Source organism: Pieris napi, chromosome 6 (genome assembly GCF_905475465.1).
Source record: "Pieris napi chromosome 6, ilPieNapi1.2, whole genome shotgun sequence".
In the NCBI taxonomy this organism is placed as follows: domain Eukaryota; kingdom Metazoa; phylum Arthropoda; class Insecta; order Lepidoptera; family Pieridae; genus Pieris; species Pieris napi.
In genome coordinates, this window is record NC_062239.1 from 684,213 (window position 1) to 701,185 (window position 16,973).

At 31.8% G+C, this 16,973-nt stretch overlaps 2 protein-coding genes across 3 annotated transcripts in view; both read right to left on the reverse strand.

Annotated features, from left to right (window-relative positions):
- LOC125050313 (mucin-5AC) overlaps positions 1 to 14,477 on the reverse strand; it is a 47,571-nt gene extending 33,094 nt beyond the window's left edge. Inside the window, exon 1 of the mRNA XM_047650061.1 lies at positions 14,286 to 14,477. The gene's annotated coding sequence lies outside the window, so the exon portion shown is untranslated. The remainder of the gene's footprint in view (positions 1 to 14,285) is intronic.
- Positions 14,478 to 15,033: 556 nt separating this feature from the next.
- Positions 15,034 to 16,973, reverse strand: part of LOC125050319 (bumetanide-sensitive sodium-(potassium)-chloride cotransporter) — a 31,731-nt gene continuing 29,791 nt past the window's right edge. For both annotated transcript variants that reach the window (XM_047650069.1, XM_047650070.1), the window contains one exon: positions 15,034 to 16,839. In XM_047650069.1, the coding sequence (XP_047506025.1) occupies positions 16,595 to 16,839 (245 nt within the window). In that variant the 3' untranslated portion in view covers positions 15,034 to 16,594. The remainder of the gene's footprint in view (positions 16,840 to 16,973) is intronic.

A 16,973-nucleotide genomic window follows, 5' to 3' on the forward strand; every position in this document is an offset into this window, starting at 1 on the left:
CCTTGATGAATGACAGAAACTCTGTTATCCATAGCCATTTGACTTTAAATTAAATTCTGTCACACAAATTAAATTCACACACCCTTAGGTACACATATTCACACACCCACAATTTGCTTTAGATTAATTTTGTTTATTACTTTATTTTAATCATAGTTTTTAGTCATGTTTTTGTATTTTTTCTGTCCGCGATGTAAGGCTGGTGACCTGTTACCACAGGGCTTCTATACTCCTATCATAGGCACCAGGCCTTTCACCCGTAAAATGCAATATTGTAAGAAAAATAGTATTATTATTGTATAAAAATTACGGGATCGGTATCGCTTTCCCTATTGAAATTTGAAAGTTACAGAGCAAGGGCCCAGTGCTAATCATTACAACATTGTTTCCCAACCCCTTATGGCCCCCCGCCCCCCATAACATACATAGTTTTTAATATCCTAAATTGGATTGGTCAGTTAGTTTTTTCTTTAAAATATAAAGTATTAACTGTCGTTTCTTTAATGTTAAATTTCCCATTAAATAAACAATTTCAATTTTCTTTTCTTTACGTTTTCTATTTCATATAAATTGTTTATCTATGTAATCATTTATTTTTCTTTTAAAACAGTAATTTTGAAGAAATAAAGTCATTCGAAAATAGATATTCTGTGGTAGTTAGGTTATGTCATTGCAAAACTATGTAGATAATTATATACAATTTATTCTACGAAGGAAAAGTTACAGATAACTTACGTGTAAACATTGGAAAGTGTTTTGTAATATTTAAGAACGATATATAATTATACTTTCATTATATCAGCTTTGAAGACTGTAATCATGCGGCTAATGACATTTTCTACTTGGCGGGAAAAACCATAGATAAATTTGTCACTTTCTAGCGAGCATGTTAATCTGTGTAATTAGGTCCTTGAGACTATTATTGCAATCCTAAGCTTATTACTATAATTAATGGTTAAATAGTAACTTTAATTATGTAGTAAAGTCACTATTTATTTAATTTATAAAGAGTTTAACTTGACGTTTGTACTGTTGTAAACTCGTACTGAAAATAACTTTATTCATATAGGTAACCAAGCACATTTATGAACGTCAACAGAAAATATGTTAAATTGATTCTAAATGTACATTTACTACCAGTTCGCAACTCAAGGGCGTAGAGCGGGCAAGAAGAAGTGGCAAAAAACTCTCCGCCACTGTTTTTAATCGCCAAGTTTTTAGTCATATAAATTGTTTGAACTGGAGCAAATCAATCCCAAGGATCAGGATCATATAAATAATCGTCAAATTTATAAAAAGCTTTATTGATTATGTTACGTACGTAGTATGTATTAGAGAGCTGCACTAGATAACTAAATATATGAGAGTGTGAGAGACCTAAGAACCTAACAACCCTACGGAGCCGTAAGTCCTACAGAGAACACATAAATGTGAATACATAAATAAGTACGGCATGTCTGCATTACGAGACCTAAGTTAACAGACGGAGCCCTAAAGGTTGGATCAGATGTTCAAGGTAGTGGGATTTCCGATTGGTTTTACGACCAATGTTATGTTAGAGTCATCTCCTTGCAAGCTCGGCAGCATCATTGAAGAGAGAGCCACTGTGTCCTTTTACATGGAAGGGTAACTCTGTTTGTCAGGATTATTGACTCCAGTGCATGGTGACACTCCATTATTAGTTTGTAGTATATGAGGCATTACACAACAGGATACAAGTCAGGTGAACTGACTTTACATTTCCTGAATGTGATATGAAATATAAACTGTATTACGTTGTATTATGTATATATTACTGTGAAACAAATTTCGGCATTTGGTATTACCCGTTTAAGTAATTTATGTTCTTTGTAAGTGTTGCCTTGCTCGCTCCACTCTCCATATCGACCGTGAGTTTGACATTGACAAGATTCGTTGTCATTTTGAAGCGACTAACCAAAAATGAATTGTGTATAAGGCGCACTCCATCCGCAACCTTTTTTAACTAAATTTAGTTAAAATTGATAAACTTTACAAAAAATAAATAATTAAGTACACATTTCATTAATTATTTGCAATTCATTAATTGTATTGGAACGTACGTGTCATTAACCATACGATGAGATACTAAAATATGAGCAAATTAGTGAGTGACGTTTATACTCACCGATATCTAGATTGAGATAAACGAGCTAGGTCTGGATATTAATAGTTACTTTCACACTTTAAAATCAATCCAAAAAAAATCCTTTAGTTTTATAATTTCTTTTTATCTCTTCGTGTATGTTGCTTGCCTATAAGTGCTTGTCACATTAAATATTGTATTTTATGTTTCTTGTACCAATGTATCAGTGTGACAAGCTTTGGCTAGATTTAATTAATAAATAAATATAATAAAAATCGATTTTTTTTAAATAACACTACATAACCAAACTTTGAAACCCAATTTACATAATACGAGAGCGCATGAGTCGTTGTACAAACAGTGCGGTTCAAAACCGGTTTTATTGTGGCTTCAGTGACCCACTGAGCCAGATAACAGATCATTGAAGATCTGTTAATAAGGAATTACTCATTAGCAACGACATAGCTATATATATCTATTTTAAAATATATAATAATAAATCTTAGGTTTGCTTCGATTTTGTCTAGAGGATACGTTCTTATAACAAACTAGCAAACTCGGCGAACTCCGTTTCGCCACCAAATGGCTTCGTTTTATGTAACATTTCGTTTGGTGATCCCGCTTTTCTGTTGAAGAGCCTTTCGGAGCCCGAGACCTTTCCAACGAATGCAAAACCGTGGAAATCGGTTCGTTCGTTTTGGAGTTATAGCGTCAGGAAGGAAAACCCGACTTATTTTTATATAGTAGATATATATGTAGAGTAATTTTCCGAGTAGGATTTTCCATTTGCCCATAACATGTACAGGTTTGTTAAGGCGATACCCTATACTAAACTACATTTTATATTACTTTTAATAAATTACGTCCGCAATCTGATCTCAATATGTAGGGAAAAGAAAACTTGGTCATAGAAAAAACCTTTTTTAATAAATACAAATTACTAAATACAAGAAATATCTAAACGACTAGTAAATAGCAATACAATTCCAGTTTTAAAAATCATTAGAAAAAAACACACAGTACACACGGTAGCCCCTACGTTAGTTTGTAAAAAAATACAAACTCTAGATGCATCCCACACTTCGCTACCATAGCCAATGTATTTTATGAATTATAACTGACCTACTAATCATAAAATCAAAAACGACAAATGTATTCAAATGTTCTCGTTTAAAATTGGATAACTATTCAGACAATAGCATTGTACTGTGTTCTAAATCTTGAATAGACCAAATACGTCTCTAACAAGTATTAATACTGAATACAATGACTAGAACACAAATTATATACTTTTTTATTAAAATTTAAACAAAGGAAGCTCTTTATGTAGTCAGACACTGTCTCTTGGGTGGAATTCAATCGGAAAACTGAATATTTCAAAACGTTTTATTATAAATAGAACAACAATTGATTTCATTATATGTTCTTGTACGCTTCATCAAAGTTATGAAGCAAAAGACAGATAGTATTGTATCAATTACATGATAAAGATCCAGTTCATTACATAAGATACAAGTATTCGATGTAATTACAAGAGTTTCCCGCAAACAAACGAATTCCACACGTTCTATCTGTAATCAATTGTTACGACATATTGCAATAGTAATTTACTGATTTTTTTTTTCTTGTATAAGTCAAATATACGTTAAAATACTTGATGGAGAAAAGTGAGAGAGTACGAATTATATGAAAATCACATATATATATTTATATATACATATATATATATATATATATATATATATGATTATATATTATATTATATACACATATATATATATATATCACTTTATGCTTTATAGGACATACGTTATGTTTATACTAATTTACCAAAAACATCAAGACTACTTTTCGAAAAATTTATTATTATATTAATGATTATTTGCATGAAACATTACAATTAATATTAATTTGATAACGTAATAATATTTTAATAAAGTGATATTTTCTCACTACAAATAATATAAGAATTGACTGATTGATATGACTCATAATATATATATATAACTTCTATCTAAAATTCTTTTTAAGACAAATTTGCACGCCTTCCACGCCACGCAAACTTTCGATTGTACCACCATAACATTGTTGTACCGTATTCTTGCAAATAAATTATTATTATTAAGGATGGGCTACTTAGCAATGTTTTACGGGCAACATTAATTAAACAACAACAGTAAAACAAAGTATTGTAAAAATGTGAATGAATTGAATTGTTGTTAAAAACATAAAGAGTTCCTAAAGATGTTTTAGTCTTTGTAACATATGCATAATTAACGAATCTATTCTACCATTTATAGGTTTCGATTAAAATTCATTGAACTACTTGATATTCAAATAACAAATCAATGTCCTCTGTGAACTGGACCGAAGAGTGCTATAATAACTATTGACCGCTTGTCAAAAGTCCACTGGAGGGTAAAAATGTAAACATGCAATGCCTTTGCTCTACTTGTTTGCTTACGTTTAGTTAACTGGTTTAAATATTATCGTGAAAAACAATTGCAACATAACGCCTGATTGATCTTTACACAGCTGAAGAAATGAAAACTAAATAATGAAAACCATAATTGTATATTGAATAAAGGAATATTTATTCTCTTGTAAGACGTAGATACATTTAAGCTGTCATAGACTACAACATTAATTATATATTATAAAATTATGTAGGTTTAATCACGGAGGTTCGTTCCCCGACTGTGCACCAATGGACTTTGTTTCTATATAAAATTCGTTCGAACGGCGAAGGAAAACATCGTGAGAAAACAGGCTTGCCCCAAAAATTGACGGCGTGTGTCTGGAATAGAAGCTAATCATGTGCCTATTAGATTGACAAATGATCATGAAACAGATATAGAAATCTGAGGCCAAGACCTAAAAAGGTTGTAGAGCCACTGATTCATTTTACTTAACAATACGAAACATATGACATTTATCTTTATACTGGCGGACAGTCCCGGCTTGGCACGACATATTTTTAATATTGTGAAAACACAGCCTCAGGGATAATGAAACATTAATTTGTGAAAGAATTTTTGTAATCAGGCCAGCTTGGTTTCTAACAACTAAAATACAATTTAATTCTCTTTATAATAAAGATTGCAATACATGCAATTCCTATTATCATTAATATCAATAAATGTATAACGCAATATGTATATCGAGTACAGTCCGACTCTTGACTAATAAATACACAAAACAGCTGTTTGTAATCGCCATTTAAATTTTTTGCTCTGAATAATTTTGAAATGAATTGCCCGAAATCGATGTACCGTTACTGTATTTTAATTTATTTAAAATAGGTATGAACGTAATAACTAATAAATTTGTTGCGTTTACTGTGTTATATTTGTGTGTGTCAAAACATTTCTAATAAATCTACATAAGATTTAAGCCATTAGAAGTTAAGAAACTGTAGCTCACCGTGATTGGCAACACCGAAGGCAAAGGATCGCGTGGCCGTTCGCCGACGAGATGGACTGATCAAGTCAAAGACTTGTCGTCCTCAAAATTATACACAGTAGTAATAGAAGAACAGGGCCGCAATTGGTGGAGGAAAATTACAGATCTTACTATATCGCTGACCACGATACTCGGACATGAGTTACCGCCCCAGAGAGAGAGATATTAGTTTTTTATTAAATTTTGACAGTGTAAATTTATTTTACTCAACAATACGAAACATATATCAATAGTAATTTATCTTTATACTGGACAGTCCCGGCTTATTACGACATTTTTTAACATTGTAAAAACACAGCCTCAGGGATCATTATATGACTGACGATCATGTCAGCATGATGATGACTATAAAATAATAAAGTAAAAACTAAAAGTTAATCTTAAAAAGAATAATACCTTAGCTTCTTCAAGTAAATGAAGAAAATCTTCTCGATTCACTCAGACACACGTTAATAAGAACTTTGTATAATAAGGTAAACGTATTGGTAACTTTGCCAAGCGGTTTTACTTTTTGAGAAATATTTAATAAAAAAATAATTAATCAATGTTTGTAATACAGATATTTTTATCAAAAATCTTTATCATTTAACAACTGTAATCCATGTCAAAATATAATTGTAATCTTTATATTAAACGTGATAACGGATTAATAGAATGATAAATTCGGAATAATAATATTAATTCAGATATACGGCCATAGCTCAGATAAAGTCGAAATAGAACTTAATACAGTCTAAAGAAAGACAGTTTAGGAATTATCAAGTAATTCTATAAGGAACAAGACCTATATCAATCACAAAGATAATAATAATAATAATAACTAAAACTAAAAAGATAAAAAATAACAATAATAGAAATAAACAAAACTAAATAAAAACTTAAACCACATTAAGAGCCTGCAAAACAAAGTTACGGTAAGCTGGTAGATTGTTATAAAACACATCAATATTTTCATTAATGTTTGTAATTAAGTTATAAGAGCGAGATAGCCTATTCACTGGACCATTAAAAGTAGCATCAAAATAAACGACGAACAAATTCTCGTCTTTTCCTCTATAAGTTAGGTAACTAATCTTTACCATAAAGTTTTCTTAAACTTAAATAATCTTCGTTTACTTCAGCAATCGAGGTCAGTCGTGAAACCTCTGAAAAACACTGCAAAACTCTAGTTATTTAAATAATGTAATACTTTTTGTGTACAGGTTAGTACCTATATAGCTCACAATCTTCATCTGACTTAACAATTGCACACAATAGTGATATCATATCGTGGCACCGGCCATCTGGGCAAGTGCGGAGGTCAAATTTGCCGACCTCATTGCGATCATGTTTTAAATACAAATATAGGTTTAGTCGGAGGATATGTACGCTATTGAATTAAATACAAAAAAGTAGACAATGTTTAGCCTTTTCGCTATATTTACATGTAGAATTAATTACGTAAATATAAACGATGCGCCAAACTGACGGAGGGTTGATGACTCGATTTAGAAGGCCGGCAACGCACTCGCGGGATTTCTGGAATGGAGAGTGTTGAGAATGACACTATATTGACGGACACTCAGTATTCGTAGTGAAATTAATAATTAATAAAACATTAGCTATCGCCAATTTTTAACTTCTGTATGTTGTATGTTCCTTTAAAAACAAGTTTGCGCGCCATTGTACCACCTTACACATTTTTGTACCATATTCTTGCAATAAATTATTATAATTACGTTTTATGCTTATGTCGTGGTGTTTGACAAATTAAAACATTTTTTTTATGTATTAAATATCAAGGGATCCTTAATTTTTTAATCCTATATATATAAAGGACCAGAATTCATGTAATCCTCCAAATAGGATCTTCTCATTGCGGCATCTCATACAGAATCAAAAACTAGATCAGTGTTACCGATGGAAACGACCTTGACGTAAACAATAGTTCCCATCATAATTCCCACTCTTTATTTCATCCGTTACATCAGTATTTCATAAAGCACAAGTCTACATAAAGTACACAATTTTATTAAAGTTATTAACTTATACTGCATATATTCGGTTCGATTCCAGCAGAATTGAATCGCAAGAAGATCGCGTATTATGAAAATGAAGACACAGCCCACACTGATTGCCCTTGAATAAAAAAATACAGTGGAATCTCTATAACTCGAAACTCGTTAAGACGAAACCTACAGAGGGTAAAGTACGAGAAGTACTTGTACTTTACCCTCTGTAGGTGTTTCTTTTTTTATTGTTCCATATTAGGGCTGCCTGGAAGAAATCACTTGTTAGCGATAAGGCTGCCCGTTGCCTAATAACTTATGTAACTAACCTGCTTTTGTTGTAAAAAAAAAAGTATGTTTTTGTATAAGGTAACGAAGTTTTAATAAATAAATAAGTAAATCCTCAGTAAGTCGAAAAAAAATTGCAATTCCTTCTGATGAACCCCTAAATTTGTGGTATCTCGAATTATTTAGACTTTGTAACTCGAACAAAATATTATTTCCGTACGAAGTATTGATAATACATATTTATACTCAATAACTCGAATTTCAAAAAGTAGAGGTCCGTAAGTCGTAATAGTACAGTTCACTTCATTAATATGTAATTCCTTTTAATATGTAAAAATATATACTACAAAACCAAAGTTGAATTGTTATTCAAATTCTCTATAAATCGAAAAATACACTTTCAAAATTGCGCCTCTAAGTCGAAATTTCAGCAGTTAAATTATAAAGTCGACGACCCAAATTTTTTCGCATTTCCCTTGACATTCGAGGGTTAGAGACTCCTCTGTATCATGAAACAGATGTAGTACATTCGATAGACTAGGTTATTGACCTCTGATTAGAAATACAATTTACTTTGTCTCAAACCATAAAATTAACGCACTGTGTTAAAATAATCAATGTTGCTACAAGCGATTCGAATCGATTTGTAATCGATATTTATTTTGCGAGTACTGTTACTCAAGATAATTGATTCATAATTATGAATTATGGGTTACATAAAAATCATAGTGTCAACACCATCTTCTATTTACATCAAATTTCAAATTAATTGCCCAGCCAACATCTGTGGTTCAATTGGTGAAATAAGGATGTTTATTTGCTCCTTAATAGAAATTTAATCGTTGAAAACGTTTTGTACGAACATAAACACGTAAGGATCATGTTTTTTTAATTATGGGTACATAACATAATGTTAAATAAATAAATCAGTGGCCTCAGATTTTTGTATCTGTTTCATGATAATAAGTCAATCTAATAGACAGGTAAGTGATCAGCCGCCTGTGCCTGCCACACGCCGTCGTATTTTTGGGTCTAAGGCAAGCCGGTTTCTTTTCGATGTTTTCCTTCACCGTTCGAGCGAATGTTAGATGCGCACATAGAAAGTAAGTCCATTAATCCAAGCCGGAGATCGAACCTAAGACCTCAGGAATGTGTGTAGCACGCTGAAGCCACTAGTCCAACACATAAAATAATAAAGACATACATAAATTAAAGATAGATTTATTCTACCACAACTCTTCTAGTTTTTACATTCGTTTTCTAACGCTCTCTCTCTCTTACTAACTCACTCTAAAAATGCTCAAGGCAGAGAGAGATGGAGCCTATTGGAGGAGACCTATACTCTATAAGACGTCCTTAAAAATATTATTTATTTTATTTTAAGTGGGTGCATATTTAAAGCGAATTTGCGAAATGTATAAATAATATGTAATACATATTTGTATGAAACACTAGGATCAGATCTTTTACGAAGATGTCAGTTCAGATCTTTTTACGATGCCTAGTAAACGTTAAAATCCATTAATAAGCATTCGAATAACCCATTTGCTAGCCAATAGGACAGGTTTTCAATCAGATTCACAAAGCAAGAATCATAAAGTAGGTGCGCCGAAGGAATTTCTTGTCAAATGACCTGGTTATTCAACAAGTATTTGTGTACTTCGTTTATGTATTTTGGGCTTACTATGGATTAATACGTATGATCCACAAACGATGAAATATTTAAATAAATAGCATTTCATAGCAATTGTATGAGAAAAGTGCAAAAAAATAACAGATGTGTATGTTAAACATTACATATTAAAGTAGCCTATAGTATATATAGTAATATTGACATCATTTACACTAATTATACAAATTTCTAACGTAGTTTGTACAAATGTCGTTCAGTACACATCTCGTTTCTATCTACGATAGTTTGATTTTGTTATTTTCAGAATTTGTTAGCATTCATTTAATGTAATAAACATTCAATGAATGCATATTTTTCCACGCATCATAAAATTATGGAAGTAACTCGTCATAAATGGAGTGACACGTGTTGTATACTTAGTGTGTTTATTAATTATTCTTAACAAGACAATAATATAATTGCGTCTTAATAATGTGAGCGCTTCTCCACCGTAGGGTTTCCGATGCTTTGAGAGAATTTACAACGTATTCTTATTCTTTTGCTGCCTCTCCATTACTGGAGGTTGGCCGTCGTGACTTGTCCTGTGTCAGATGCAGCAACTCTATTACGTATTACTGTAACATAGCAAAACTCGTCTAAGAAGAAAAAATATACAACTTTAGGACAAATTTTTCATATTTAATAGGGGGGCAAACTAGCCTATGGGACGCCCATAATGGGCAGTCATCGCAGCTCATGGACACCCATTTTGAGTGGGTGCGTTGACGACCTTTGAGGGAAGACCCCCACCGGGAGTCGATTCCACATTTCACTAGTTCGCAAAAGAAAGTGCTGATGAAATTTTGCATTGATACGGCTCATACGGTTTTTTTTTTTTATTGAGAAAAAGCTTGCCAACGCTTGGCACACTGAGACATTGGTAAAAACAAACACAAAATACAATTTTTAATGTGACAAGCACTTAAAGGCAAACATGACATACATATAGAGATTATTAAACTTTGAAACGAGGCAGGAGGATCAACCCAAACAATTCTTCAGAACACTTAAGAAAAGGAAGAAGCTGGTATTTGGAAAAACCAGACCAGAAATGTGAGCAGTACTCCATTGAGCCTTAACACACACATAGACATAAATAGATAGCAGATATAATATTAGATATAGAAGCTTCTCTGCGATTAAACCATCACATACACGAGCAAAGTGGATCAAGTTTTCAGAACAACCTTTTGTCAAGAGGCAACAAAAAAATCTAAATCTATATTAAGATGGCATTAAAATAATTCCAGTTTATGTTCGCCTTGACTGCAGTCGTAGAGAGCGGTAAAAAGCAATATTTCCGCACCATCCGTTTTATCTTTGTCAATTTCTTGCTAAATTCTATGATTTACAACAAAAGAACGCTTGAAGCATAAAATGGATTAAGAATTAGGTAAAAAATATATTATTTGAATGAAAACAAAGATAAAGAAGTCAAATAGGTTTCATAATTCAAAATGTTATCTTTCAACATTTTCTAGAATTAGTTGCTACACAATCAATAAATATATCTAACACATAATGTGTTTCCAGAACGGCCTCATTTTATAGTAATCTATAAAATGAGGAGAACACTAATGTGTTAATCTATTATTAGAACTTAACATTAATAGAAGTATTAGGATTTTAAAGAGACTTTTGCGAGTTATAATAATTGTATACTTAATCTTCCTAAAGCACGTGATTAACCTCACTACTAAAGATGAAGCGTCAGTGCGTGCAGCATCCGTGATCATGCAGCATGTCGGTGCACCAGTTAGCCGGTAACGGCACCCAAGATGCGGAACACTGCTCGTTCTGCTGCATTGATTACTCACTTCTGACATGTTAAAAATATTTTATTAAAGAAAATTTCCGTCTACCAGTTGTGATTACGCACGCGCCGATATCTACGTTATCCTACCGTCACGTAGTTGCAACATCGGCCTTTGGATTTGGGAATAGAAGTTGTTTAAACATAAGTATTTTGTAGTATTAAGGTAAGAATGAGAGAAATGCACTTCCTGACTCAAAATATCCATAAAACTTTGACGTACAACACTACATAGTGTCAGGACGCACTAAAACTTATCTCTGAATCGTAGACAACTCTGCTCTCCGTCAAATGTTAACTAAAAATTACCGATGCGATGCGCATTAAAATTGGTATCAGAAACCTACTGGGAATTTAAAATAAAATTCAAAATAATGTTAGTTGTATACGTTGTAGACAAACCATGTAAAGTTTAATTCACTCACAATCCTTAACAGTCCTTCAAAACATTACTTTTAAACTACTTTTTTAATCGAACATGAATGAAAAACGTAAATATGACAATTGCACTTATAAAAGCAATGAAACTTGATGTTTTCTTTGAATATTTTTGCTTAACAATGAACCAATTCGACGCAAAGATCAAAGGTGTGGTTTCACTTTCGTCATGATAACGTGCCTAAAACAGAATTGTGATTGCACAAGTAACTTTTTGCTACAGTATGGTAGGTTTGTTAAACGCCCCTTGATATTAGATAACAGCCTTTATGTAATCGTTTTTTGTTATTTGTAATCAACGTTTGTACAAGTATAAATAAATTTTATATCATATATAATGTATCTCAACTTAGGCAAGATAGACACGTTAATATTATTTTTAATCACACGATTTTTAATCATATGCTTTATTAATACGTGTAAATAGGGGCGACAGAAAGCCCCTTGTGCAGAGGCTGTTTCAGCGCAGAGGAATCAGTCACTCATCAGAGTTCGATGCTAAACATCATGCAGAAATCCTCGGAACAGTGAGGTCGCTCCGTGAAGCCTGTGAAGTGCCCAGGACGCTTCTGTGCTTCTGGAAGGAGCTAGGCTGGCTAAATTAGCCAGGATTTTACGCACAATGGACCGATTATGAGTCAAAGTACGGAAACTGAGTCCACCAACCTATAACCTATAGAATTATTTATTTTTAGTTTCATAAAACTGTTCGCCATTTCCAAATTAAAAATAATTAAATTCGTAAGGAAAGTTAAATTCAAAAGTTAATTCGTGATAAAAACATTTTTTTTAGGTTATGTTAAAAATAACTTTATGTAAATTTTCATTAGAATTCAGCCGGCCTTTCACTAGGCTTGTGTAGCATTTGTATGGCCTCCAGGAATTTAAATACGCAGAAGGATGAAAGATTCTCTAGATGCCATACAAATTAGTTACAACGGAAGTGAAAAAATCGAGATAACAGCCTCACGTATTTATATTTTTCTTTGTTGTGATAATTGTTTGAACTTTGAGCTGACAATGAAATCATTTAGAAGGGTTTTTGTACAACTGGTTTTTAATGTAAAGAATTTTTTTCTGTTTTCTCTACATATGAAAACTTTCAAACGGGATTTAACGTTTATCCATTTTGTAAATGCAGTAGCAATAACATAAAAAAGTAACATTTTTAGATACGCATATATAAAACAGAAACACCCATACAAATTTACCTTTCAATAGATAGATATTATCGTCTAGAATTTATCATTTTATAATCTTAACATTCCTTGTTTTAACACCCTTTGTTCTTCAAGAATGCTCACTTCAAAGTACATTTGAATTGCATACCAATAGATTATTCGGTGGTGGACATGATAAGTGATAGTGGATAATAATAAACATGACGAGAAAATCAATACATTTTAAAATTATATCCACCTTAGTTTATAATTTATTATTTATAAATACGTAAATAAAATCAAGTCATCCTAGTAAACTTTCTGAAAATCGTTCAATTGTTTAAACACTTGGAGTCGAGAATAATGTCCACATTCTTTACGATCGCTAAATAAAAATGAAACCTGGTTCACGAATTTAAATATATAAACATTTATCGTTGAAGAATTTCTGCTCAAACATTTCTTGGTCAAGAAAGCATAACTATCAATGATTTTATGATTCCTTGGCCTTGATTAATGCGAATTGGAATTTTTATTAGACGACTCTATTGATATGAGAAGAACAAAGAAGGCGAAAGGTTGAATCTATTTACAAGGGATAGAAATTAAGAGAGGAATTTAAAATGTGAAGCATTTTAAAATCAAATAAATTTTTGTAAGAAATGTTTGCATAATATTATTTTAATACATGCGAAAAAAGAATAGAGTACCTCTAACCCAATTAACAGGTACGGTCTAAGTTTTTTTATTTTATAAAAACCATAATGAGATTATAATAATAATAATAATAATAATAATTAACTAAGTACATATTTCTCTAATATCTTTTTTTAACCAATAAATTTTATACCTGGAATTAATTGTATTACAGACTATACTTAAATAATCTAGACTTAAAGTTGTACTTTTTATAGTTGTACATTATTTTTAGATATTTTCACGACCTATTCCTCGATTAGTCGCGGTTTAAAAAATGACTTTCAAAAGCTTTGGTCTTTGATTTCACGGTCACAAATCTGTGTATCTCAGCTTATAACTCAACTAAATAGTAACCTGGCTTCGCATGGACTACCTTTAAATGTTGTCACACTAAGGTAAATTTAGATTAGGTACGAAGAAATAAACATGAATTAAAACCAGTTTTTCATTGTTTCGGTATATTTAGATTACTTATCCAATGATATTTTTCTTCATGTATCCAAAAACTGGCGGTAATCTATTTCAAAACCTATGCATTCTATTTACAAAATAAGCAGCGAGTTCCTGGTTTATAGCCACTTGGAAAACTAGTTTTAATAAAGCTAAATAATCTATTAAAAAACTTATATTAAAAGAAAAGTTATATTTATGTCATAAATACCTGTATCCTTAATATCCGGGTTAACACAAAATCACGTTTACACTCACAGTAAGGCACAACAAAAAGTTGATACACCACTTTTTCGTAGTTCCCGCGTTAAAGTAACGTGCTAGCGCCCTCAACGCCGTTTATAATCCGACTGACCACAGAACGCAGATTGCAGCGATCACTGTACGGCAGAAAACCAGTCGCTAGCCTCTTGTCAACGACAATAAAGAATCATTGAGAATAGAGATAATAGTGCTTTAGAAAACGAATAAATGATCGAAGGACACGGTCCATGGGCCCGAATGTTTGCACGAGAACCCGGTATTGCATGATAGAAGATTATTTTAGATTTCTAAGACATTCAAGCGTCGCATGAATGGTTACGTGTCTCAAAATAACGACTGTTGTGTTTTATTGAGTTGGTCACTTTCCAGGGTAATAACTAACGTTTAATACTTGTTAAAGCCCGCAATTACATTAATTCTGCTAGATCTATTTCATAATATTGACATAATCACGTAGTTGCATGAAGCGTCTGCAGTGTCTAAGTAACACTCCTATAATTTAAATTGTTCCTGTAAGCGAACGAAGGACGAAATGATTGAGCTCTCCATTCGACTGTGATTGGTCAATAGTATCTCTTTTCCAATGCGCATCAAAACGCGACATGATACGTCAACATGGAGGACTTCCTTGATTAACATATATTTATTTTTTCCAATTATACTTTTATAAGGGATGAAAAATAATAAAACACAAATACCACTTAAATTTTATTACGAAATACAATATACTGTATAAATGGACTGTAACATAAATATGGAAAAGGAAAATCAGGTACAGAATAGATTCGCTTCTGTCACAGCTAAATATTACACAAATTATGAGGAACCAATCAAAAGAAATACCGGTTTTTTAAATATTATCGTAATATTCAATTTTGTTTTAGCTGCAACACATTTATAAAATTATCTAACACACAAACTTATAGATATTAGGCGCGAAATAGATAAATAAGGTTGGAGGCTCTGGTCGAATTTTGTACTATTCGCGAGATTGACTCCCTCAATTAGAGTCAGAAAATCTGTAAGTGTTATTAATCATTTAATCCCACTATTAAAGCACGTTTACAAACACATCCTTATTTAGCTACTCCGTGATGTTAGTCAATTTAAAAATACGACGCAAACAATTTCACTATTAAACTAAATTATTTCTAGTTTTAAATTAATTTTAAATCTATGTTAGGGAAATAAATAATAATATAACTAGGAATTTATCGATATTGCGATCAGAATAAATCAATAAAAGCAAATGTCGAAAAAAAATTTTACGGAATGTATGTCGATATGTTTGTGTATTTAAGAATGTATGTCCATGTACAGTTTTAGGAAAGCTTCTAAAAAAGCATTTCAAACATTTTCAAGAATTAAACTACACAAATTAATAGTTAAAATAACCAAAGGAAATCAATCAAATTCACACATCATTATTTTATTAAAACTTTTTTCACATTCTTAAATTTTTAACCTTGCTTGCCTAACCTTCAAAAGCATACTAAGAGTACAGATCATTCGAGATTCCACATTTCAGTTAAATTAAATACAAAAATTACAAAATTTAGGCACATCCAAGGTCTCTTAGTACAAAGTTGTAAAATAAGTTTGTCATATCATCTATCCTTGTCTCTACTACAATTGTAGAAAGAGATAGTAATACGAGCACTCGGTCTTCTAGTATAAATACAACTAGACATTTAAATTTCCTACATATAGCACAAAAATCACTCAAAAAAGTGATTTATTGGTATAGTACAAAAATAAAAGGTTTTACAAGACACTGTGTTGTAAGACCCGAACTAAGAGTAGTAAATCCATCAAAATTTTGTTTAATTAATTATAGAAAAAAAAGTTAAAATGTATACAAACATGTATATTTCCGATAAATTAGTTCACCAATTAGTAATTTCATTTCAATTTCCAGAATATGCATATAATATTTACAGATTTTTTTAATTAGGTTTAGATTAAATATTAGTCTAGCGCCAATTACATTTTAATATGTAGACTTTAGCAATTTATATTGGATATTCAAACCAAATTTCCGCTTGTCATTGTGACATTGACAGATACAAAATTATCAAAGACTTGACACTTGAATATGTTGCCTGTTTTACACTTCAGAATCATCGATTTTTAGATCCCAATTATAATTAATTTCTTAATGAATTTTATTCCTGTATTTTGACCAAAAAATAATACTGAAAGCTATTACTCGATATTTGTACTAGTTTTCACAAATCCGTTATTTTATTTCGTGAATTACGAGTAGAATGTCAAAACAGCAGCATGGTTTCCTCTAACAAGCAGAGTCTGTTTGGCAGCCGTAGCTATAGCAGTCAACCAAGCCATATATAAAGGTGCGGGCACACCACGCCGTCGGGGCATCGGTTGCGTCACACAAACAAGGCGAGCGTTATGCGAATGTTCGCCGATTAATTCGCGTAATCTTAAATGACGGTAGGTCCGATCGCGAGCCGCTAAGAAATCGGCTTCTGATATTCCACCTGCGAAAAAATTTGAACAATTTAAATATTCATTATTTAAGTCTATACTGGATTGGGTTGGATATATTTTTTAAATATTTTGGAAGTAAATGACCCTGAGATAAAGTATGTGTGTTAGCAGTTAGGGGAGAAGT